General features: G+C 36.8%; 2 protein-coding genes across 3 annotated transcripts in view; one reads left to right on the top strand and one right to left on the bottom strand.

Moving 5' to 3' along the window:
• RINT1 (RAD50 interactor 1) lies at positions 1 to 21058 on the top strand. 2 transcript variants are annotated; one of them, XM_010984822.3, is made up of 15 exons: positions 1 to 166; positions 635 to 680; positions 3376 to 3560; positions 7077 to 7318; positions 9215 to 9388; positions 9487 to 9636; positions 10170 to 10326; positions 12075 to 12185; positions 12282 to 12507; positions 13040 to 13177; positions 14987 to 15186; positions 18401 to 18615; positions 19435 to 19615; positions 19686 to 19804; positions 20681 to 21058. In XM_010984822.3, the coding sequence occupies exons 1-15, from the start codon at positions 125 to 127 to the stop codon at positions 20871 to 20873; spliced, it is 2379 nt and encodes a 792-aa protein (XP_010983124.2). In that variant the 5' UTR covers positions 1 to 124; the 3' UTR covers positions 20874 to 21058. The 2 variants fall into 2 exon arrangements, with proteins under 2 accessions (XP_010983124.2, XP_031310564.1); XM_031454704.2 differs by having other exon boundaries at positions 81 to 166; positions 3376 to 3423; positions 20681 to 20890.
• EFCAB10 (EF-hand calcium binding domain 10) overlaps positions 21001 to 25536 on the bottom strand; it is an 11282-nt gene continuing 6746 nt past the window's right edge. Inside the window, exons 2-4 of the mRNA XM_010984821.3 lie at positions 22379 to 22543; positions 22177 to 22264; positions 21001 to 21078 (exon numbers count right to left, since the gene is read on the bottom strand). Of these exons, the coding sequence (XP_010983123.1) occupies positions 21042 to 21078; positions 22177 to 22264; positions 22379 to 22543 (290 nt within the window). The 3' untranslated portion in view covers positions 21001 to 21041. The remainder of the gene's footprint in view (positions 21079 to 22176; positions 22265 to 22378; positions 22544 to 25536) is intronic.

Raw genomic sequence — 25536 nt, forward strand, 5'->3', positions numbered from 1 at the left:
GGAAGTTGTAGTGGCGCTGAGCGTTACGGTCTCCGAGCTCAGCTGTTCCTGGTCATTGGCTGGAGCCCAGCCCACACAGGCCACGCTGGCTGCGCGTGGAGCCAAGGACTCGCGCGGAGGCAGGATGCTCCCCGCCGGCGAGATCGGCGAGGCTCCGGCAACCCCGGTGAGGGGGCCGTGGTGGCCCGGGGAAGGGACACTTGTGGCCCCAGGAGGTGGTACAGACCTCCCAGGGGAGAGTGTCTCGGTGAGGTTGTCCTGGGGGCCTGGGACGTGGTTGCCGTTGCCCGGGGGAGATGGCCCTAGCAACCCGGGTGAGGTGGAACACAAACCTCCCGGGGGAGATAGTCCCAATGCGGGGGCTCTGGCGATCCCAGTGAGATGATACACATCTTTCTGGGGAGGTGGCCCTAGCGGCAGGCAGAGTAATTCTAGCTGTCCTGGAGAGGTGGCAGTGGTGGCCTGAGGGAGGTGAACCTTCTTGGAATCCATCAGATCGCCCTGGCCCTTCCGGAAGGCCCCAGGGGGAGGGGTCTGGGGCCTCGCAGTCCTCCAGTGGATGTCCTCTCGGTACCCTGTGTGAGTTCCACCTATCACTTAAGTCTTAACATGTTTGTCACACCTGTTCTCCTAGTGCTGCTCTGAAAATGGTGACCAAAGGAAGAACGTCGAGGAGAAAAGTAAGCAGACTCCAAATACCTTCGCCCTTTCTACCCAACCATCTCTCCAAAACTTGGCCCTCAAGGGTCTGCATCCGAGAAGGGTCTTAGCCTGTTATCTTTTAGATGAAACATCTTTTTTTTTTTCTTTCTGTACAAGATTCTTGCATAGTATTTAATATTGATTATCGTCATACATATATTTTTGTCTTTCAAGATTGTAAAATATGGGATGATATGGAGAAGAGCACTTCCTGACCCCTCCCTAGTGCAGGGACTGGTGTGGTTACACTCAAGTCCTGCCCCTCATACTGGATTCAAAATAATTGGGACCGGCTTGCTATTTGATTGAAGCATCAACTTATTAAGCATTAGGAATTTGGAGGGGCTAATGGTCTAGGAGAGATGACCACCCCCTTAACTGGGTTCACAGCAGTCAAATGAGCTGTACTTTATCTTCAGTGAATTTGCAGTTAAAAGTTGACCTGGGAAGAGCACAAAGAATAAGTTGGTTCCTGGATCTTGAACTGGACAAGGCAGAGGGAAAAGGTCAATATTTTCATTTCCTGCCTAAGACTGGAGCATATGCAAAGATGTGGACATTGGCATTTTACTTTAATGAGTTAAGCATGGCAGACTTGGAAATCAAGGATCTTCAGAGGCTTTTGAAGTGACATTTACTGGGAGGGGAAGGGGGAAAGCATGTAACAGCTGTTCCATAAGAGGGATTTTGGTTCATCTGACCATGACAAATAATCTGGGAATGAGTAGTGGTAGGAGAAAGGGTTCCCATGTTACCATATTGGCTTCAGGAGTTAGACTTGCCCTTAACATTGCCTCCTACTACAACCTGCCTCAGAAAGAAAGCTCTGAGTACTTCATAGCACTTGACAATCACAGCTGCCACAACTCAGTTCCTCTTCCTTAAAGGATTTGAGAGAACCTCAGATCATTGAATTAAACTCTTCCCTTTTCCACCTTTGCCCCATACAGTTGCCTGAGAAGTTGATGCCACTGAGCTGTAGACTTTGTCCTTGTCCCTCCTTTACTGGCTTGATCAACTTCTTTGCAATTAGAAGTGCTCTTTACAAAAAATAGAGGAAAAGAAAACATTAAATCTTCCCTAGATCACCAGTGTCTTTTGAAGAATGTCATTTGACTAAGAATGTACTATGCTGCATTTCAGTGGTTAAATCAAGAGTATAATTTTTTTTTAAGGGAAGATAACAATTGACTCCCTAAGCTACAGCAGCCTTAGCATTCACAAAACATTCCCTCTGCACATAGCCCTGCCTGTCTCCAGATACATGACCCAACTCACTTGTTTCATGTAAGATAAATTTAAAAAGACGGCACTGTGACTCTTGTACATAATAGTAGATGGATTCCTGTACTAATAAAGTTTGATGCAGACCAGCCAATTTGGATCATACTTGAAGGAGAAGAAAATAAGAATATTGTGTTGAGAGTCAGGAAACATGGATTTTAGTCAAAAAATTGACAACCATGGAAGAATCTCACTTTAGACTGTATAATTTAGTGGTTACATTAGCCATTTTGAGTTTTTCCTAGTAACTTGTTTTCCCTCATATTTCCTTTTTTCTTTTTCCCTGTTTCTAAAATGGATATTTTTGTACAGTGGCATTTGAAGCTTTTAAAACTATTTTACTCTTACATAAGGAGGAGTTTTTACTCATTGGTCACCCTTTCAATTTTTTTTCATTTACTTGAAATCTTTCAATACCATTTTTTTTTTTCTTTTTAAAAAACATTTCAAAACCAGACTCCTCCTTTGGTGTTATTCTAGACTATACCATCTGGCTTCTTAAAAATTTTGAAAATATATTACTAATTTAATAACAGCTGCATCAATAAAATCAGATTTGACCTTTTCCCCCCACTAATAAAAGATTCTTAGGAAAAATGGCTATCTAGAAAAGTTTAATATCTGTTTGAAAGTGCATCGTCATGCCAATGTCTGTTGAAACCTGTGGTTACCAGGACAGTTTGGTAATTTTTCCTTCACTCTGAATTTCCTTAGCTCCTAAGCATTTTGTAGTAGTTGGTTGATAGATTGCTTTGTAGCTATTCATCTGGGTACTTATGTGTGTGTGTGTGTATAAAATCTATAGTCATCCCTTGGTATCTATGGGGCATTGGTTCAGATCCCTGTGGATAACAATCCTGGATGCTCAAGTCCTTTTTATAAAATAGCACAGTATTTGTATATAACCTCCATGTATCCTCTGTATGCTTTAAATCATCTCTAGATTACTTATAATACCTAATGCTAATAATAATAATTGTACATAAGATGTAAATAGTTCCTGGAGCACGGCAAATTCATTTTGCTTTTTGGGACTTTCTGGTTTGTTTGTTTGTTTTTTAATTTGTGGTTGGTTGAATCCGTGATGTGGAATCCATGCATGTGGAGGGCTGACTGTGTATAAGTGTGTGTATATATATATATTCATTGGTTATTTTGTGTGTGGGTGTATATCTACCCACATAAGTACTATATATATATATAGTGTATATATATATATATACACACACACACACACACATATACACAAAAATGCCATATATAGATGGATAGTGTTTTCTTTAAATTATTAACTTTTAAAAGTGGCTATGTTGCCATGTATAGCTTTTGCATTTCCTTTAACTCCATAGCACTTAATGGTGTTGGATAATTGTTATTTTTTCCTTTTAGGTGACTTAAATATTGCAGCTCTTGCTGGAAATGAGCAAGTCTGTGAAGGTACAGATAATGGTGATCTCCCTTCCTATGTGTCTGCATTTATAGAAAAGGAAGTTGGAAATGACCTTAAATCTTTAAAGAAACTTGATAAACTCATAGAACAGATGACAGAAAGTAAAATGCAGTTAGAAGAACAGGCAAGTATTAAAACTCACTGAAACACTATCAGTAGTATACGCATTGTAATATAATGGGAACATAACCATTACTGTACAGGCAGTTTTTAAGATATAGATTGTGACAAATAGTCTAATCATTTAAAACTGCTTAATAGGTTTTAAGTACCTTCAATGTGCTAGGTGGTGTACAAATTATGTAAAAGACAGAGTTCCTACTGATGATTTTTGTCTAACATTTTAAGTAGCTTTTCATAGCATGACTTTCAAAGTGCTTTTACAAGTAAATAATTTTGTGGAGTACAAAAATATAACACCATCATTCTAATTTTTTTAATATATGCACACATAGGGAGAAAACATTAAAATAAGTGTAACATCATAATAATAGTTAATTTTTGTGTGTTTGGTTAACAGGTGATTTATTTTCTTTATATCTTTTTGTATTTTCAAGTTTTTTCTTTTTATAATAAACATATTACTTGAAATCATGTTTTAAAAATCCAATGAATGTAATCTTAAACCAAAAAATGAGTGGGTTCCTATGCTCAAAACAGTGTGTTTGTCAAAGATGAAGATTTGTATTGAGTAACTGCTTTAACTGGGTTAAGTAATCTCTGCGTGGGTAAGTTGGTGTGCTATTCTCAAGTCTTCCCAACCCCAGCACCTCAGGCCTCCCCATCTTCTGTCTTTCCACCACGTCTACTGCTAACCTCTTAAGTTTAGCCCAGCCCTTTCCTCCTTTTCCAAGAAAGTTGTGGGCTCTTGGAGGAGACCACACAGCTGAGTGGGTGGATGCTAGCCTGGATGTGTGGTCTTCAGCCCCACCTAGGGGGTCCTTTCATGGGAAGGTCGGTTCCCCTGTACTCCCCTCAGCTATTCTTCCACATTCTCTCCGAGACACCCACCACACCTTGCTGTCCTTTCCTTTTCCCAAACTGAAGACATTAAGGCCATCTAGCATGAATCTATTGAACAAGTCTACTCCACATTCCACAAACTTATTTGCTAAAATTTCTACTTCTTAATTCAGCAGAGGATCAAGCTAAGGCAGTCCTTATACCCCAGTTCCTACCTGCCCCCTCAGCATACAGACATACCCAGATCTTTTCCTTAAAACCTGAACAAAAACCCTCCCTTCATCTTTAGTGGGTATTAGGCCCTTTCTTTTACTGTTAGGTGTCTGCAAAAAGTTATCCTACTTTGTATCTTATATTCACTTCCGAATTGGCCATTTGCTCTTTGACCTGCTGTAATCAGGCTTGTGCCCTGATGACCATGGGAGCTTCTTCTGAAATCCCTAATTGAACCTCAAGTTCAGCATGTCCAAAACTGAAATTATCCATCTCTTAAGATGCTTCCCTATCTTGGAAAATGGCACCACCAATCTGCCTGTCACTCAGGCCTGACACCTGGATTGCTCCTCATCACCCTCATTCTACCCCCATCACCCAGACGTCTGAGTTCTGCCTCCTTAATGTCTCTGCTCGCTCCCACCCCTGCTGCCACCACCTCAGTTCAGGGCTGCTGTCTCTTGCGCTTGATGGTAGTTTGCCCACCTGTTTTGTTCATACTGCCAGTAACTATCTTTGTTTTTTATTCCTTCCTGAAATTTTATTATATGTAAATAAGCAAATATATAAAACATATACAGTTAAAATCTTTGTGTATGCAAGCATATATCTACTTAAAATAATGCATAGCTCAACTTTTTCTTTTTAAAATTAATGTGATATACTACTTGTTTCTGATCATATCAGTATATATATGCATCTCCCTTTTTTTTTTTCCCCTGTCCATCTCTCTGGGCCCAAAGGCCCAGTGACCCGGTGGCCCTGCAATCACCAATTCCCTAATCCTGGCTGCAAAAGGTCCTCAGGGCAGTGTTTCTAGACTTTCCCACCGTGACCCACAGAACAAAGTAGCTTTTACAATGGGAGCCAGCACATACATGGACACATGAGCACACATACATCTGTAACTGACCCTAAAGCTGCAGGGCCGTGCTTGCCCCTGCTGTTCACTGTGTACCCAGATGTCCCCAGTCCTATCCCTTCCCATCCTACCCAAGTTTTTAAAGTGCTTGTCGCCTTCTGGGGGTTGGCCAGGTGAGCAAGGGTTTCAACTCCTTTTGAGGCTAAAGCTCACCTTTGCTGGTCTTCACCTCTTCAGGCTTATTGGGTTGTCTCTACATCTCCCTTTTTTAATGGTTCTCTGGAATTCAAATATGGCTGTACACAATTTATTTAATTAGGCCATTATTGGTAGACCTTTGTACTATTCTCAGTTTTTACTATTACAAATAGTATGAGAATAAACATGATTATTTATCATATCATAAATCTAAGTTTCTAAATCATAAGTCCCACTGAATTATTACCTTAAAAACTCTTAATGACTTCCCCATGGCCTATTGGAAAAAGCCCGCATTCTTCTAATGCTTAAGATGCTACCTGTGACCTGGTCTCTCCATACCTGTCTAGGCTCATCTCTTCTCTCTGTGCTTCTTTGAACTGTATTCTGTGCCTTGCTCCCCTCTTTGCTGCTCTCTGATAATGACTGATCAGTTCCTTCAGCCTGAAATGCCCTTTCCTTCCAAACGTCCCTAAAAATTTCTACCCAGCCTGTGAAGTTCTGTGTGTAAGTCATGCAAGCACAGGTGCCTTGCACCTCAAAACGTTGCTCCTCAAAGTGTGGGAGCTCATTAGAAATACAGAATCTCAATCCCTACTTCAGACCTACTGAGTCCAAATTTGTATCATAGATCTCTAGGTGATTCTTCTGCACATTCAAGTTTGGGAAGCACTGCCTCAGTACAGCATTACACCTGACATCTCTGTTTCCTTGCACTAATCCCACTACTGAGTATTTGCTTACATCTCCCTTCCATACCAACTGAGCTGTGTCTTATTTATCTGTCAGCCTCAGCACAGGGCCTGGTATAGAGTAAGTGTCTATAATCAGCACTGATTAAATTGAAATTCCTCTATAATATTCGTATCATGTTGTACTGATGCCTGATATTTGTATATGCTTTTCCATCTGCTAGAAGAAAAATGCATTTAATAAATACCCTATCCAAAGGCATTACCTGGATATCATCTTACCCAGTCAATGGTTCTCAGCCTGGGCATAAATCAAAATCACCTGGGGAACTTTTGCAAAATATAGATACCCAGACTTTTTAGAATCAGAGCTTCATTTATTTTTGAAGGAAAAGAATTAGTAGATAAGCAGGTAAGTGTTCTCTGGCTAGATCCTCTGAAAGTACTGAGCTTCACCAAGGCAGCTCCAAAGATGTTTACTGGGAGCTAGTGGGGTAGCCCCTCCCCACATACCTCCACATAGAGCATTCATGTTCAGGTATGGTCAGCAGAGGATGCAGAAATCCAACCTGTCTTTAGAAGCCTTTAAGTGACAATTTTTAATTCTATTGGAACAAATATGTACTTCGAAGGTAACGAACTAGTAAAAACGGTTATGAGAATTTTATCTGATAGGCGCTGTTTTTTCGTTTTTGGTTTTTGGTGTGGTTAGGTACTTACAGTTTCATCAGAAATCCCTAAAAGAATTCAGAGTGCCTTAAAAAATGCAGAAGAATCAAAGCAATTCCTTTATCAGTCTCTGGAGCAAGAAACCCATCTCTCCAGTTCCATTAACAGCCATTTGCTGACTGCACAGCCCTGGATGGAAGATCTTGGGGCCATGATTAATCAAATCGAAGAGATTGAACGGCATCTTGCTTACCTTAAATGGATTTCACAAATTGAAGAGCTAAGGTAATAGGCTTCTTTGTTCTCATAATTATTATTTTCCTTTTCAGCTCTGTCTTAGAGAGTACATGCATGCCATTAAATAATTGAGTTAATTAAAGATTATAATAATGTGATTTTACCAGTTGTTATGAAAATAGCATTATGATAGTGATTCTTTTCCTTTATTGTGAATGAGCATAAACTTTTCAGGGAGCTTAATTTGCATTTGAAAGAAAATCCAAGTAAAAATTTTTAAGTCCTATAGGTCTATTGTGAACACATGATAAAAATGATTATAATGCCAAATTAAGAAAGCAGTCATGTGTGCACATTGACCATGAGAACAGACCCCCAGAGAACCGGTGCCTTCACTGCAAAAATGGTGGATACGTTGACACCCAATGGGAAAAAAGAGTGTTTTCAATTATGAACATAGCTATAAAAGACAAAATCTGTTGGAAATCTTAGTAAGAATGATTAGAAAGGGAGAAGAAAGAAAAAGGAGAGAATGAAAAGTAGGTGAAGGCCTAAAAGGCTGACAGAAATAGAATAATGCAAACATGAGCTCACTGTGACTGTCGAGGCTTGAAGCAGTGACAGTGGAAAAGCGGCTTGTGGAGGAAGGAGGTGGGAAGATACTAGTGCACAGTTGGGCTGGGCAGGGCGGCAGTACACATTCCTGTTCCTAAGGACGGCGCTGGGCCCACGCAGGAACGTCACTGAAGCAGCACACCCAACCAGGGACAAGAGTCCCAGCAGGGCGGTCACCTTCCCCCACAGTGGCCGTGCCCAGTAGAATGCGCACAGCCTGCCTAGAGGCAGAGCGCTGACTCCTGATTTCATGCAGGGGAGACCCCTGAACCGAGATTAGTTATTTAAAAGATTACATTTTGTTCCTTATTCTGGCTTAAGATTTGCAATATTATTTTTATGGAAAGAAACATTTCATTTTTAAATGTTTTGTTTTATAGAGCCAAACATCCAAAATGGTAGTCAGGGACTGAATTAGTCCTGAAGACATGTTGTATTTGGCTTGTTTTAAAGACTTTGATTAATTGGTTTGATTTTGACATGGAATACTGTGTGTGTGTGTGTGTGTGTGTATTTTTTTTAAGTGAGGTATAGTCAGTTTACAATGTGTCAATTTCTGGTGCACAGCATAGTGATTCAGTCATACATGAACATACCTATATCCGTTTTCATATTCTTTTTCACCATAAGTTACATGGAACTCTTGATTTCTGGCTTCTCTAGAAAAATGTTAAGATTTGGCCACACTGGGTCCAGCGTGGCAGCACTTGGCTGGAGCCTTAGCATGGGGTATGTGCTTTTTAGTTTGCCCTAGTCCCCACTCACTTTCGTTTTTAAATTTACTTCCCCTATGAGCAAATGTGAGTTTGCTAACCTTGCTGTAAAGCTTACCTTAAATTTTATCTGCAACTTGGCTGACAGTAACTTGAAAGGTCTAGACTCTGAGGTGCTACCTCCTTCAGTTTCCTATAATCAAGTTCAGCTGGACAAAGTAGGTAAAAATTGAAGATGACCATATTTGACCTTACCAGATGCTACCCACATTCTTCCCTGGGATTAAGATACTAAAGACTTATGTCAAAGACAGATTTATTAGAAATGAGTGATGTCTGAGGGCGAGTGACACAGGAAAAGTCTATTCTATTGGGAGGAGTGGGAAGCGAAAGGTGGAAGGAGGTGTCCTAAACACAGGCCACTATTTTTAGAAGGATGCTGAATTTGAGGACTCCAGGCTCCCAGATACTTGAGTGTCAGGTAAAAAGCCACTTCAAGGTGGCACTTCCTTCTTCCTTGGATGTAGCTTTATATAAAGCAGGAGGAAGAATTAGCTTTTCCATATTTGGAATTACTCTGGACAGTCTTTAAAGTCTGCTTTGCCTTGTTTTGCAGTGATAACATTCAGCAGTATCTGATGACCAATAATGTCCCAGAGGCAGCCTCTACTCTGGTGTCTATGGCAGAACTTGACATCAAGCTTCAGGAATCATCCTGTACTCATCTCCTTGGTTTCATGAGAGCCACTGTTAAATTCTGGCATAAAATTCTCAAGGACAAGCTTACAAGGCAAGAAGTTTATCCATATTTCATGGTAATTGCTTTCAGATGGATATTTGGTGCTCATTGTATTTTACTGTAATATGTGTGTCACTTTTCTGTTACAGTGATTTCGAGGAAATTTTAGCACAGCTTCATTGGCCATTCATTGCACCCCCTCAGTCTCAAACTGTCTGCACAAGTCGACCAGCCACCGCCCCTGAGATATACAGTAACCTGGAGACATTCTTTTGTCAACTCCTGAAACTACAAACCTCGTATCTTTGTTGCAGTTGAAACTTACTAAAATTTCTTTTTTCTAGAGTAGATTTGTGTCCAGAGAGTAACGCTTTTTGAGAGTGGCCAAGAAGCCAGATGGGAGTACTGGGGAGTGGCAGACTGTGCTCCTTCAAAATAAATTGCACGTGGGTGGGAGTTCCATGAGGAGTTCTAAAATACATGATTGACCCAAGTTCACATCACACATAGGTCTCTTGCTTGGGACAATCAAAAAGATGGGCAATTGGAAAGAAACCTTAGTAACTTAGTTTTAATTTTTAAAATGATTACTTGAATGTGTTTCCTTATTATTCTTTATTTTAGGAAAGACAGATTAATTCTAATAACATTTTTACTGCAGTCATATGTAAAGTTAGATTACATATTATCTGTATTATAATTAGTTTTGCTTAATATCTTACATATCTGTTGGAAAAATAAGTATTGTGCGTATATACATACATTCATATATACATACGTGTCTGTGTGTACATATATATGCTTTCCTTTTTCCTTGACTCGACTATGTCAGAGATGAACTACTTACTGAGCCAAAACAACTTCCAGAAAAATACTCTCTTCCTGCGTCCCCTTCTGTCATCCTGCCCATCCAGATTATGCTGACTCCCCTTCAGAAGAGGTTCAGGTATCACTTCAGAGGGAACCGACAGACTAATGTTATAAGCAAGGTGTGCTTTGCTGATTCTTGTCCTTGGTTATTAATAGTAAATCCTAAGGATTTCTATATTTTTGCTAGTTTAAGTTAAAATCTGATTCTATTCACATTTCTGGTTTTTTCCCTCAAGCACTAACTTCCTGTGTCACCGCCCTTTATGGATATACTCTGGGACTTGTGTTGGTTGCTGCAGGAATCAACTCACTCATTAGCATATCATCTGACCAGTTTCTCAAGTATCCCCCCCAGGTGTGCTGTCGCATTTGCTAGGGCACTTTTTACAACTGGACCCACATATGTGTCACTCCTTCAGGTTTATAAATATATCAGAAGGCAAAACAAGAGTCAAAAGATAGTAGAGTATTAGCTTCTGAATAGACGTGCTGATGCTACAATGATCTGTAGCTGTGCAAGAGCGAGCATGGGGCTAAGTGGTGGGAATGGCTTCGCGGGAATTATCACCAACATTTCAGTTGAGGGGCTACATCCATGTATATTGGGCATATTGTTGAGATTGTTTTCTTTAATATGACCTGAAAAACAATCACAGACATCTGTTTTCAGTGAAATTTGATTGAATTTGTTGTGAATTACAGCCTTGGGACCCGCAAGGGGCTGGATACTGTTCACCCTTGAGTTTTGCTACATCTCATGCAGTGCAAGTGGCAGAGGGTTTTAGTTAAGTGTTTTGAATTAGTGTTATTACATGCCAGATTATAACAGGCACTGTACATATCATATAAAAGTGAGTTATAGGCTTCATAGAATTTTAAAGGAATCAAGCAATAGACAGTTATGTTTGCATGGAAAGGAGTAGAGTAGCAATGGATTTCTGGTTCTTAAACCCAGCTTGCTCTTTTGTGCTTTGTGGGTCTCCTCCTTTTTGGGGTGGGGTGTTGGTGGAAAAAAGAGTAGAACCAATTAGTAAGCGGTAAGTGAGACTGAGCAATAAACCTAAAGCTGTAGAGAGGCAGTAATAATTTGAGGTAAGAAAATTGTGACTTATGTTGGCTGCTTTTTAAAGTGTGGTTCCAAAGGCCCTAGTACTGTGACATCAAGCCTGAACTATGCAGCCCCTGAGATTAGACTGTGCCTTTTTCATTTCTGTGTTCCCAGCATCTAGCACACAACAGGGTTTTAAGTTTCTGAATTCCTGTCCAACAAAACTTGGAAGGTTTATGGAATCATCCCTAGGGACAATTTAAAAAGCTGCATACATTTCCTTTTCTATAATTATACTTGTTTTAAGGCCTGTGCATTTTTTATAATGCCAATTTTTTTTCTTAATTTAGCTTTGGAAAAAAAAAGTCATGTTTAAAAATTATTTTGGAATCTTATTTCAAAAATACATGACTGGGACATTGTGCTTATACACCAGAAATTGATACCTTGTAACTGACTGTACTTTCATTAAAATAAATAAAATAAAATAAAGGAGAGAAAGCAAAAAATATAAAGGCCATCATTCTTTGTAGTACTTATATTTTACATATTTCTAAAGTGCTAGGTTTTAAATACATATTGCATTGTAAATTTATGAGTTTACAGACTTACACTACACTACTGGAATTTATTGGGAAACATCTGATTATTAAGCCTTGCATGAATTTGAAGTTCAGAGTAGAAATTATGCTCTTACACATAGGTATCTTCAACTGATTTTTCTAAGTACTTTGTGTATACAATGAAATAGAGACATTTAACTGTAGCTTTCTAGTTGGGATTACTTAAGAATTCAAACTGTTTTACCTCCTTCCTTAGCCTGAATGGTACTTGGCTCAGGTGCTTATGTGGATTGGGAACCACACTCAGTTTCTGGATGAGAAGATTCAGCCAATATTAGACAAAGCAGGCTCTTCAGTAAATGCAAGGGTAAGTGACTCAGTCCTCAGCATTTCAGTTTTAGAATTGTAGGTGTCCATGAATAACTTGTCATTTTCATTACCTTATGCTTCTGTATTTTTTTAGCTTGAATTTTCTCGGGGCCTTATGATGCTGGTCCTTGAGAAGTTAGCTGCTGATATTCCTTGTCTGCTGTATGACGACAATCTCTTCTGTCATTTGGTGGATGAGGTGCTTCTGTTTGAAAGAGAGCTACACAGTGTCCATGGCTATCCTGGCACCTTTGCTAATTGTATGCATATTCTATCAGAGGAGACCTGTTTTCAGAGATGGTTAACTGTGGAGAGAAAATGTAAGTGCGCACATGGCCGTGGGGTGGAGAGAGGTCTCCTTTTGTGTCTGTGAGTTTTTGGTGTTTTTCTCCTTCAGTTCTGGGTAGAAACTAGAGCCATCTAAATTTTTCTTGGTTAGAGTTTACCGAGTTGCTTTCAGAGATCATTTTCTTTTCTTTTCTTCCCGTGAAATTTTGGTTTTTCCCAGAATTACACTCCACCTTTCTAGGGTAGAACATTCAAGCCAGTACAGTATATAGGTTATATAGGTAACTGTTTTACAGATTTTACGTATAGTATTTCTGCTCTTGGTAGAATCATTTTGGATGTGGCTTATCTAATCAGTATAACTATTTTGAAGATTTTGGGTAGGTGTGGAAGGGAGAAGTAAAATATTTTATTTAACCCTAAAATACAGCATGTTAAATACAGTGCAACTAGTAAGAGGTTGTAGTTTTTTTTTAATAGAAAAGTTATCATTCCTAAGAAATTATGAGTTGAAAAATTAGGAATGACTACTTGTTTAACATAATCCTTCTTCCTGTATATCAGTTGCTCTTCAAAAAATGGACTCAATGCTCTCATCAGAAGCTGCCTGGATATCCCAATATAAGGATATCACTGATGTGGATGAGATGAAAGTTCCAGACTGTGCAGAAACTTTTATGACACTACTCTTGGTTATAACTGGTAAGTATTGTCTTTTAAGATATAACTTTGTTTTAAAAGTACTGACTCTTCACATGGTACTTTTCAACAAAATTATTATATAGTGGTTATTATAATATCTTCAAGTTCACTTTCTATTTTGGCAGAACTCTAGCGCAGTATTCTGGCTTTTGGATTTTTAATAATTTAAGTAAGATCTTAAATATTGGTTTACACGAGGGGAAAATTCCTGCATCGTTACATAAAAACAAGTAAGAATTTAATTTTTTACCTGAATTCTCTTGCCTTTCAACTTTTTAAACTGTCTTCAGTAAACGGTGATGGATAAATTTTGAATTATTATTTTCTTCAATTTGACACATCAAAGAGTGTAGAATAGTATAATAATAATGTAACTTTAATGATTGGAATAGTAATAGGAACTCTTCTTATGATGCAGGAATGTTCTGGCTGGAGGGTGGCCCAGCGGCCTGTAGCCCTGGTTGGTCGGCAGCCATCCATGTTGCCCCAGGGCACTGCAGGCCTGCTGGTTCTCCAGGTGACACTGAGCCCGCATTGCCACTATCCCCCTCTGTCTTGTCCATTTCATGGGCCTTTATAGTAACCTGGAGGGGTGTTAATTCCAGCCCAGTTAGTAAATAATTTTATATTCTTAACTGTAATAAAGATATGAAAAACACTGAAATACAAAAAGATTTAGCAAAACTGATTTAAAAAAACCAAACTTTTTATTAGGGAAATTTTCTAATATACACAAAAGTAGCATAACGAACCCTCAGGTATCTGTTACTAAAATTTAAAACTATCACTTTCCTATTATATATTTTTCTCCCCCCAAAAATACAGGTAATATTTTCTTGAAGTATTTTAAAAAACATTTCAGACATCTTATCATTTCCCCTTTAAATCCTTAAGTATGTCTCTTTTTTAACCTATCCTAGTTCCTCCTTCCTTTTTAAAGTCATTTATTTGTTGAAGAAATGGAATAATTTTTGTGTGTAATTTTCTCAAATGCCTTTTAAAAAAACTGAGGCATAACTTACAGTGAGATACAGAGATCTTAAGTATACAGATCAATGAGTTTTGAGAAATACCTGTACTTGTGAAACACATGTCCTTAGAGAGTTTAGAAATAGATCCATACTTGAATGGTCAATTGCTTTTTTTTTCATTTATATATATATATTTTTATTGAAGTATAGTCTCTACAATGTTGTGTCAATTTCTGGTGTACAGCATAATGCTTCAGTCATACATGAACATACATATATTCATTTTCATATTCTTTTTCACCATAAGTTACTGCAAGGTATTGAATATAGTTCCCTGTGCTATACAGTATGAACTCGTTGTTTATCTTTTATATATATTAGTTATTATCTGTAAATCTTGGTAACCATGTTTGTTTTCTATGTCTATGAGTCTGTTTCTGTTTTGTAAATAAGTTCATTTCTTTTTTTTGTTTTTTAGATTCCACATATAAGTGATATCATATGGTATTTTTCTTTCTCTTTCTGGCTTACTTCACTTAGAATGACAACCTCCAGGTCCATCCATGTTGCTGCAAATGGCATTATTGTTTTACTTTTTATGGCTGAGCAGTACTCCATTGTATATATATACCATATCTTCTTTATCCACTCATCTGTCAATGGACATTAGGTTGTTTCCATGTCTTGGCTGTTGTAAACAGTGCTGCTATGAACATTGGGGTGCATGTGGTCAATTGATTTTTGACAGAGGCACCAAAACCAGTCAATAGGAAAAACCTGTAACTACGTCATGGACGGTACCATAAACCTTCATATGTCTTGTTAACTTTCTCCACAGACAGGTATAAACATCTTCCCACTGCTTCCAGAAAGCTGCAGTTCCTGGAGTTACAGAAGGACTTGGTAGATGATTTTAGGATACGATTAACTCAGGTGATGAAAGAAGAGACTAGAGCTTCCCTTGGCTTTCGATACTGTGCAATTCTTAATGCTGTGAACTATATCTCAACAGTACTCGCAGATTGGGCTGACAATGTTGTAAGTTAATCTTTTATATTAAGTAATATATTAGTAATTTGAACAATTTTACCTTTTGAAATGTTGAATCTGTAGCAGGTAGAAATACACACATTAGGCAGAATCACAATTGGGCCAAACTTAGGAGGTGTGATTAAAGTACATGTTTTTCTCATTCAAGTCTCAAATGGTTAAATAATCCTGGTATTTTAATCACTGGAAAAGAAAGCCATCCTTTCATGAAACTGTTGTTTATAAAGTGAACCTTTTTCCTCTTTAGACTTTGTACTTGGGAAATATCATGTATGATAATTGTCATCTCAGAAAAAGCTAAGATTGCATAATGGTCTCAAAATCAATAAAATTTAGGGCTTAAATATCTCATACATTAAAAGTATTTAATATTTTATTTATTTTACTTTCAGACATATTTAAAAGTAAACAGAACAGTAAATGAACTCCCATGTGCCTGTCACCCAGCTTCTTGTACCAGTTTTGTTTCATTTAAACCTTTCCTCTGCTCCGCCATGCTTGATTATTTTGAAGTGTATCCCAGCTATATTTTCATGATAAATATTTCCATATTCTTATCTCTAAAAGAATCCCTTTTTTAAGAATATAATACTGTTATCATATCCACAAAAAATTAACTAATTTCTTACACTGAAATATATATTCTAAATAAATCTAAAAATCAAAATCTTGGCTTCAGTTAACAAGTACAGTGTAAGGCCTTTTACCTCCAAGGATTTTACTTATCCTTCCTTTCTCCATGCAGATACCATGTGCTGACAGATTTGATCTGCATAAATATAATTATCAACTAGTAATTTATTTTTACTCTTTTTATTAATCCAAATATATTGGTGATCAAGGCTTTTGGTAACCAGATTTTCCAATATGTACCTCCAGCTAAAAGAAGAAACTTAGCCTTTATAGCCTTAATGTAAATAGATTAATTCCTGTAAATGTTTTAGATAGTAAAGTGATCTCAAGAGAGCCTCCAGGACCTCCTTCTTTGACAGGGTGCCCTGAGGTTAGGAACCACTGTTCTAAGATCATCTGTGGATCATCAGCTTAGGTTGTTACCAACATGTCCCATGCAGTATATTTCATGACAGAAAGCATTAACACAGGATTAAGGTGACCGTAAAACAGTGAAATATACATTAAACGGTGAAAAAACTATACTGAGGCTAATGAATATGAAGATACACTATAAATGTAAAGTGTTATGTATATAATTGTGTCATTAAGTGAAAATAGGAAAATAACAAAACAACTATAATTTTAACTAAACATTTAAAAATACCACTTTTAAAATGTGATAAAGTGGGAATGGAAAAATTGCAGTGTTAAATAATTAGAAAGATTGATTAACTGGAGATAAGTTCACAATATAGAAAGGAAAACAACTTTCGAGTATGTCCAGATGAGTCACAAATATGGATAAAGGTAAATTAAGATTTCTGTATGTTGTCAAATCTTAATAAAACATAAAATAAAACCAGAAATGAAATATAGTCAAACATAGGCATTTAAAAATAATTGATGCCTGGGTTAGGGAGGAAGGCTAGAAAACATGACAAGGATATATTTTAAGTTATGAATTTATGACAAAAAATTGTAATATACTGCTAACGCATTATATAGAAGAAAATGAATTCCTTTACTGTGAAAGAAATAACAAAAAAAAAGTCTTTATCTTAAATCCACGTACTAAGCCCCCCAAATAGGAAACAAGAATAAACATACTATTAACAGATATAAACAAGATAAATATCTGATAAACACAATCTTAGTTTATACTAATCTGGACCTTGGCTGGGACTCAGTATATTTAAAGCCTTTTTCTACACAAGTGTTAACTGAAATCTTTGTGCATGATATTCCGCTGAGCAAGGAAAATAAGACAAAATAATTACTTCATAAAATGAATATAATGTGGCGTGTAATGATCAATAGATTTATTTTTATAAAGTCACTAATCAGAATACATTCATTCATTACGTACTTTTATATGTCGTGTTACTAATTTTATTAAGTGCTTTTTTATTCACTCAACCCTCAAACTACTCCATTTTCTGCTAATATTTTTCATGAAACAAAATGTCATTCTTGACTTAGGCCAGATGAGAATCATTTGGGGCCACATTTTTAAGCTTCAGCTAAATGTTTGTAGAATATCATTAACTACTTTAGGGCTGTAGTCTGTTAACAAAGATGAATTTGCCACCATCCCTATCCTTAGAAAATTTATAATCTGATGCTGAATTAACTGAGTCCTTCTGTCAGCAGAGAAATAAGCAAATTTTAGAGTTGATTCTTCAAACCATGAGTGAATTCTAACATTTTAATTCCTTTAACTCTTATCTGCTATGTTTACTACAACTCTCAATCTATGTCTAGGAAAAATGAGTACTTAAAGAAGTTAGCCACCAGGGGAATGCAAATCAAAACCACAATGGGATACCACTTCATACAAACTAAGATAGCTATAATAAAAAAGACATGACAACGTTTATTAGCACGACGTGGAGAAATCTGAACCCTCACACACAGCTGACAGGAATGTAAAATGGCACAGTTGCTGTGGAAAACAGTCTGGCAAATCCCCAAATAGTTAAACATAGAATTACCATACGATCCTGCAATTCTACTCCTGGGTGTATACTGAAGAGAAATGAAAACACATGTCTGCACAAAAACTTGTACACAAATGTTCACAGCAGTATTATTCATAGTAGACAAAAAGTGGAAAGAACCCAGATGTCCGTCAGCTGAAAACATGGATATACATGTAACAGAGTACCATTTGGCAATAAAAAGAAATGAAGTACTGATACATGTTACAACATGGATGAACCCTGAAAACATTATACCAAGAGAAAGATGCTGGTCACAAAGACCCACAGATTTTGTATGATTCCATTTATATGAAATGTTCAGAATAGGCAAACCCATAGAGACAAATAGTGGTTGCCTAGGGATGGGGGATTGAGGAGGGGATTGCTAAGGGGAGTGGGAGATGATGGCTAAGAGTGTGGGATTTCTTTTTGGAATAATGAAAACATTCTTCAAATTGACTGTGGTAATAGATGCACAACTCAATGTACTAATAAAAGCCACTGAATTGTATACTTTAAATGAGTGAACTGTATGGTATATGAGTCATATTTCAAGCTGTTAAAAAAGAAGTATCTTAATAAATATGTTAACACATTTCTGCTTTCAGTTCTTTCTACAACTTCAACAGGCAGCCCTGGAAGTCTTTGCAGAGAATAACACTCTCAGTAAACTGCAGCTGGGACAACTGGCCTCTATGGAGAGCTCTGTCTTTGATGACATGATTAACCTGTTAGAGCGTTTAAAGCATGACATGTTGACCCGGCAAGTAGATCATGTTTTTAGAGAAGTTAAAGATGCTGCAAAATTGTATAAAAAAGAAAGGTAAGTCCTCTGTATTTTCTTGTAAGTTGACTCTCAACTCCAGTTTGGTAAAAATTAAAGAGATGAAACATACAGTCAGATTTCCAAGGTGTCTAGATAGCACAGAGTTTGGCCCTTTGCAACTCCAAACGTACAAATGTTTTTGATGGAAATCTTCCTAAAATATATTCAGACATTCTTACTCAGAATGAACTGATCATAACTTAACCTTCAGAGGTGTCTGTAAATACAGATTGCTGGTGTATGGAATGGGGTTGAATGGCCTAGCCTGTCCCCATTGACAAAGCAAGGTTTTCCTGCAGCACCTGGGCGGTTGCCTTGTGGTGGAGCCCGTCAGGGTCCCCTGGGGGTGTCCTTATTACCCCCCCCCCAACCCTGTGAGCTCCTTGAGAGCAGGCAGGTCGATCTGTCTTGGGACAGTCCTGTCACACAGAGTACTTATTAGCAGTTTGGAAGTGTTATTAGTCCCTGTTATTTTGCTGAAAATTAGAGCATAAAATTAGCTGATATCTTAAATGCTAATGCATTTTACATTTTAACTGTTTTATATCAGTAAGTCATTAAAATCGGAGGTTTTTTAAAAATTATCATCTTCATTAAATAAAAGAGTATTTAATTGAGAACTAGAGTATTTTTTTATTTATTTACATTTATTTTCCAAGAGAGCTTTTCACATTGGGCTGTACATTTTCTCTCCTCCAAAATGCCCCAGAACAGTGCACTGCCCCCACTTTAATATGATTTGTTAAATCTTTAAAAATAGAGTGATGAAAAATGTCAAAATAAGCGTTAATGTGCAGTGCCGGTTTTGTTTTCCAGGTGGTTGTCCCTGCCGTCTCAGGCAGAGCAGGCGGTGATGTCCCTGTCCAGCGCGGCTTGCCCATTCCTGCTCACTTTACGCGACCGTCTACTTCAGCTGGAGCAGCAGCTTTGCTTCTCCTTATTTAAAGTTTTCTGGCAAATGCTTGTGGAGAAACTGGATATATACATCTACCAAGAAGTAAGGAGTGGACTGTATCTGGGGCTGTGATGATAAAGGCAGCTGCTGTATGAATTGTCCTTTGTTTCAGATAATTCTTGCCAATCACTTCAATGAAGGAGGAGCGGCTCAGCTGCAGTTCGATATGACTCGGAATCTTTTCCCTTTGTTTTCCCATTATTGCAAGAGGCCAGAGAATTATTTTAAACAGTAAGCTCAGTTTTTAACAATTCATTCTAATGTATCAGATTGTTAGAGGAGGTTGATTCCTTTTTTTTTTAAACAACTTTAGGGTTCCAGTGATGTAAAAATATATATAGCATCAATTAACAATTTAAAATATTCGTATACCAGTAATACAAGGTGTGACCTATGACCCCCCAAAATTGACCAGAACTGGATATAAATTATATGTTGGGCTGTGTTTTCTAAAATTTGGTTTAATGTTCCTATTTACTTATTACTGGGAAGTAAATAGAAAATGAAGCTAATGCAGTTCCACTGGATAACAGGCCAGGCCTGAAGAAAATTTGTTTTCTTAAACATCTGATATTAATGTTGGTTCTAAGTGTAGCTATAAATGTATGTTAGAAGTATTTTTAGAAATTGTTGATGTAAAATTTCAATTATTTAGGTTTCTGAGATTATAAAGTATTCCTTTTAAATATAAAATGAAAGGGTTTTTTTGCTCATTTCAGTAAGGTATCTATTTGTGCTTTTTTGTTTTAGTGTTCTACCTATCCTTAATTTTCTCTTTTCCCATATCCTAATCTACCTAAAGTCTTAGCTACATTTAATAGACTGCTAGTATCAAGTATATTTTGGGAAGTTATGGTTACGTATTGAAAACAACAATCCTGTTACCTTACAGTAAGTCATCTAATGAAATATAAACTCTGTACATATACAGAGTTTACTGTACATATACAGTCAAAACACCTTAAAAGAGCCAAATAGTTAATCCATAAATAGTTTTTATAAAGGGCATATGCTGTTAGATTTTCAGAATGAAATTGTTATAGGATAATACAGATGATTTACATAATGGAGATCTCATTTCCCTTCTGCTTTTTTTTTTTTAAACAGTGTAAAAGAAGCCTGTATTGTTTTGAATTTGAATATTGGTTCTGCCTTACTTCTGAAGGATGTCTTGCAGTCAACTTCGGGGCAACCTCCTGCCACAGCGGCATTAAATGAAGTTGGAATTTACAAACTGGCTCAACAAGATGTTGAGATTCTACTTAATTTGAGAACAAACTGGCCTAACACTGGAAAATAAAGTGTCTTTTTTTGTTGTTTTGGGGTTTTTGGGTTTTTATTTGTTTGTTTGTTTTTAACAAAGAGAAAGCCAGTTGGATTTCAAGTTATATGATCAAGTTCTCAAATAATGAAACTGGACAAATGAAAACTTTATACAATCATTTATTATCTTGGACTTACAGTGTTATTAAAATGCTGACCATATTTCCTGAGTCCTCTTGTTCCTAAGAAAACAAACACAAAAAGGTCAGAAACCATGAAAACTCAGATATTCAAATATAAATGATGAATGTCTGTTGACTAACATACAAGAGCAGAGATAATATATTACAACTGACTTTTAATTTCCTATGCCAATTAAGGGAGACTGTTGTAGATAATCTAAAACAGCAAATAAATTTTTAAAAAATCACTTTAAGATGTATGTTTATAATTGAAGTTCCTATAGTTCAGAAATTCATTGTATTTCCCATAAGAAAACACATTATGAGATGGTAACTGAAATAGGATTGCGCTCATTTTCCACAAATGAACTTCCATTTAGAATACTTCCTAGTTCCACTCCATGTGACAATGGACAACCTTTGCTTTGTGGATCAAACATTTCAGGTAGAGCACCGTGCTTCAATCTTTCCCTGGGGTAGGGAATGTAATTAAATTTTCAGTTGAATATTTATATAACTAATGATGAGATGAGAATCTTAAACTTTCTTTTTTCTTCTAACTTTTCCTTGACCTTGGACTGTGTTAAATAAAACTTTTTAACAAACTGAGCTAGATTAGCTAGAGGCTGCTACAGCTATCAAATTTTATTACAGTGTTTTTTTTTCTGACAGCATTTAGTTAGTACTTTTCATGCTGTAATACTTCAAAATTTTCAGGCTGGTATGCTATGTAAACTACTAATAAATATTTACTTTGTGAGAAGTCATTTTGAGGAGGTATTTTGAGAGAAATTTTATTAATCTATATTTTATACAAAGATTTTCCAACTAATGTATTGAGCTGAAAGCTTTTCTGTTAGTTCTTCTAGCAGACTGGGGCTTCTCTACCTCACTCTTTGAGAACTGCTGGGGTTTCCCATTGAGAAAAGAATGCAGGTGCCTCTAGCTCTTCCTAACTCCAGCATCTTCGCCTTTCCCGCCATCCAGACTTAGAGACTACTGTCAGCCTTCTCTGTCCTCATTTTCTAGTCAGCTGAAAGTTTCAGGGAATGAAATGTTTCTATCACAAGGTAGGAAGCTCTGTTTTTAAAATACATTAATTGTACTTAGAAATCATGCCACGTTATTTAAATACTAGTCATTTAAAAATAAACTTACACTTCACGCCGGAATTTTTCCAAAGTTATTCCATGTCCATCATCTTTTAAAACTTCATCTGCAGTACACAGACCCAGAGTTTTCAGGGCTATGGGAGTCAGAATAAGAAGGAAGGAAAATTTACAACATGAGAATTTGTTTCAGCTAGACAAAGTTATGGAATGACCATGAACCATTAGCTCAATCTGTAGAAGATACTGACCTTCTTTATACTGGATAAATGATATGATGCCTTTATTCGAGGAATCCATCATCTCAAACATAGCCACAATGTTAGAGTTATCCATAAAGAAAGGGAAGGCCACGCCTGTTAGTTTGGCAATTCTCAGCTGTTCCAATATAGATATTAAATACTCTCTTGGTTTTTCTGTAAAAGAATGGTTCCAGTTCTTTCTGATTTGAAATTAAAAAAAGTCACATGTGGAAATAGTCATGTAACGATTATTAAATATGTCTGAAGTACTACACTAGGTACTGGGAATATAGGCATTGCTTGCAGGAAAGTCAAGACATTGGACAATTAAGTAATAACACACAAAAGTACTCTACTCCAGATGACTGAATAAAAATGTCCAGAGATTGGACCTGCACATTTTTTAAAAAAGCTCCTTAGGTGACTCCAATTTACAGACAGTTGAAAACTCCTCAAAAGGAACAGCATGATGCAGGTAAGGTCAACTAAAAGAAGGGAAAAATATATAGACTTAAAAGAACAAACACTTAGATTAATACAGTCCTCCAATAAGGAAGCATAAATGTTCATTTCTAACATAAAGGCAGCATTTTGGATAAATAGGCTATCATCTTTCATTGAAGGAATGTGAAAAATGAAATACCAAGATCAATCCACTTTCCAGAAGTAATGCAGGTTAGTTACGATAATAAAAGAAGCAAAAAGAAGTAAAGTGGTATGGCTTAGATGGTGAGTGCCACATCTGCTCCATCACTGTACTTTAATCCCAGGATTTACATATATATTATTTTAAAAACTTACATCACTGAGAATTTCATACACATATAAAAGCAGACAGAAAAGTATAATGAACTCATCACCAACTTCAACTGTGGCCAGTCTTATTTCACCATAATCTCACCTAGTTCCCCTCTTCCTGTATTATTTCGAAGTAAATCACAGCATCATATTTCATTAATGAATGTTTGAATGTGCATCACTAAAAGATAAGGACCCTCTTTCTCTTTTTTGTTGAGGTACAGTTGTCATGTAACATTGTGTTAGCTTAAGGCGTATGACATTTTGGTTTGTGCTAGCCAATATTTCTATCACATCACAAATGATTATTGCTTTTTTGTGATGGGAACAATTAAGATCTAGTGTCTTAGCAAGGTTGATGTTTACAACACAGCTTGGTTCTCTGTAATCACTATGCTGTGCATTAGAGCTCTAGGACTTAGTTATCTGCTAGTTGCAAATTTGTATCCTTAAACAACATCTTTCCTATCCCCCGCCCCCCAGCATCTGGTAACCACCATTCTAACTGATTTTATGAGTTTGGCTTTTTAAGATTCCATATGTAAGTGACAGCATACAGTATTTGACTTATTTCACTTAGCACAATGTCCTCAAGGTCCACCCATGACAGCCAGTCTAACAGGTGTGAGTTAATAGCTCACTGTGGTTTTAATTTTCATTTCCCGATGATTCATGATATAGAGCACCTTTTCATGTACCTGTTGGCCATTTGGATGTCTTCTTAGGAAAAATGTCTTATTTAGTTCCTCTGCCCATTTTTACTCATTGGTTTTTTATTGTTGTTATTGAGATATGAGTTCTTCACATATTTTGGATATTAGCCCCTTATCATATATATGATTTGCAAATATTTTCTCCCATTCCATAGGTTGCCTTTTCATTTTGTTGACTGCTTCTTTTGCTGTGCAGAAGTTTCAAAGTTTAATTTAATCTCACTTGTTAATATTTGCTTTTATTGTTTGTGTTTTTGGTGTCATATCCAAAAATAACTGCCAAGACCAATGTCATGGAGCTTCTTTCCTATGTTTTATTCTAGGAATTTTACAGTATCAGGTTTTATGTTTAAGTCTTTGATCCATTTTGAGTTAGTTTTTGTGAACGGTGTTAGGTAGGGGTCCAATTTCATTTTTCTGCATTTGGTTATTCAGTTTTCTCAATACCATTTGTTGAAGAGGGAATTCTGTTTTCATGTTACCACAATACGATTCTCTTGATGTAATTAACATATCTAACAAAATTCTTAATATTATCAAATAGCCAGGCATTATTCAATCTTCCAGTTGTCTCACAAATGTTGTCAATTGTAAACACTCTTTAAAAATCAATAATCAAATAGAGTTCACACATTGTAACAGGTTATGTTTTGAAATCTCTCTTGATAAAAGTTTCTCTTCAATTTATTTCACTCCTTGGAATAATGTGTTGAAACTAGAAGCAGACAGACTTTTTTTTTATCTAACATAGTGTATTTTTGTGCAATTTTAAATACACTACAGCAGCAAATAGTTCCTAACGCAATCACATCATGTATGTAGTCTTCTGTCATTTCTTCCTGTACTACATATAAAAGTCAGAAAAACGGCCTAGTTTGAATTTCAGCTCACTACATTTCTTTTTAAGGCTAGAATACGTAAATAATGCTAATGAAAGTTGGTATGTTACTTTGATGAAATTTATTGCTGTATTGCCTTCAGATTACATGAAGTGCTATAATGTTTAAATTTGCATTCTATAATTTACACTCCACCTGCTTCTAAAAATGTTTTGAACATGCTTACAACAGAAATATATATAATAAAGATACAGACTTTTTAAAATATGAAGGGAAGAGCCAAATGTACTAACCACTTAAGTTGCATAAATGTCAGCTGATAATGACAATCAGTTCTTCAAGGGAGATAAACTTCGAGTATAATGTCTCAATACTAATAGCTAATATTTATTGAGCCCTTACTACGTGCCTGGTACTATGCTAAGCATTTTCTATGGATTACTTCATTTACTTCTCACAACAGTCACTTGCTCAAGGCCACACAGCCAGTGTGAACCTAGGCAATGTACTTCTAAGCTTGCAGACATGACCGATCACACTCTACTAACTCAACATGAGAAGCATCAGCAAACCCAAATCTAGTCAGTCATGATGATCCTAGTCTTTTTCCTCAAAAGCGCTCAAATTCATCTTACCCGCACCACTACCACAGCAGTATCTCTCACCTCAGTTACTACAAGTGCATCCTTTAAAAAAAAATTCTAATTTATTTAAAGTCACCCCCTAAAAATGTACACTCCCTCCTTCCACAGCACAGAGTTGTCACTGGGAATGACTGCCCAGCCAGGGGCTCTATTTCCCAGTAAACCCCAGGTAA

Source organism: Camelus dromedarius, chromosome 7 (assembly GCF_036321535.1).
Source record: "Camelus dromedarius isolate mCamDro1 chromosome 7, mCamDro1.pat, whole genome shotgun sequence".
In the NCBI taxonomy this organism is placed as follows: Eukaryota; Metazoa; Chordata; class Mammalia; order Artiodactyla; family Camelidae; genus Camelus; species Camelus dromedarius.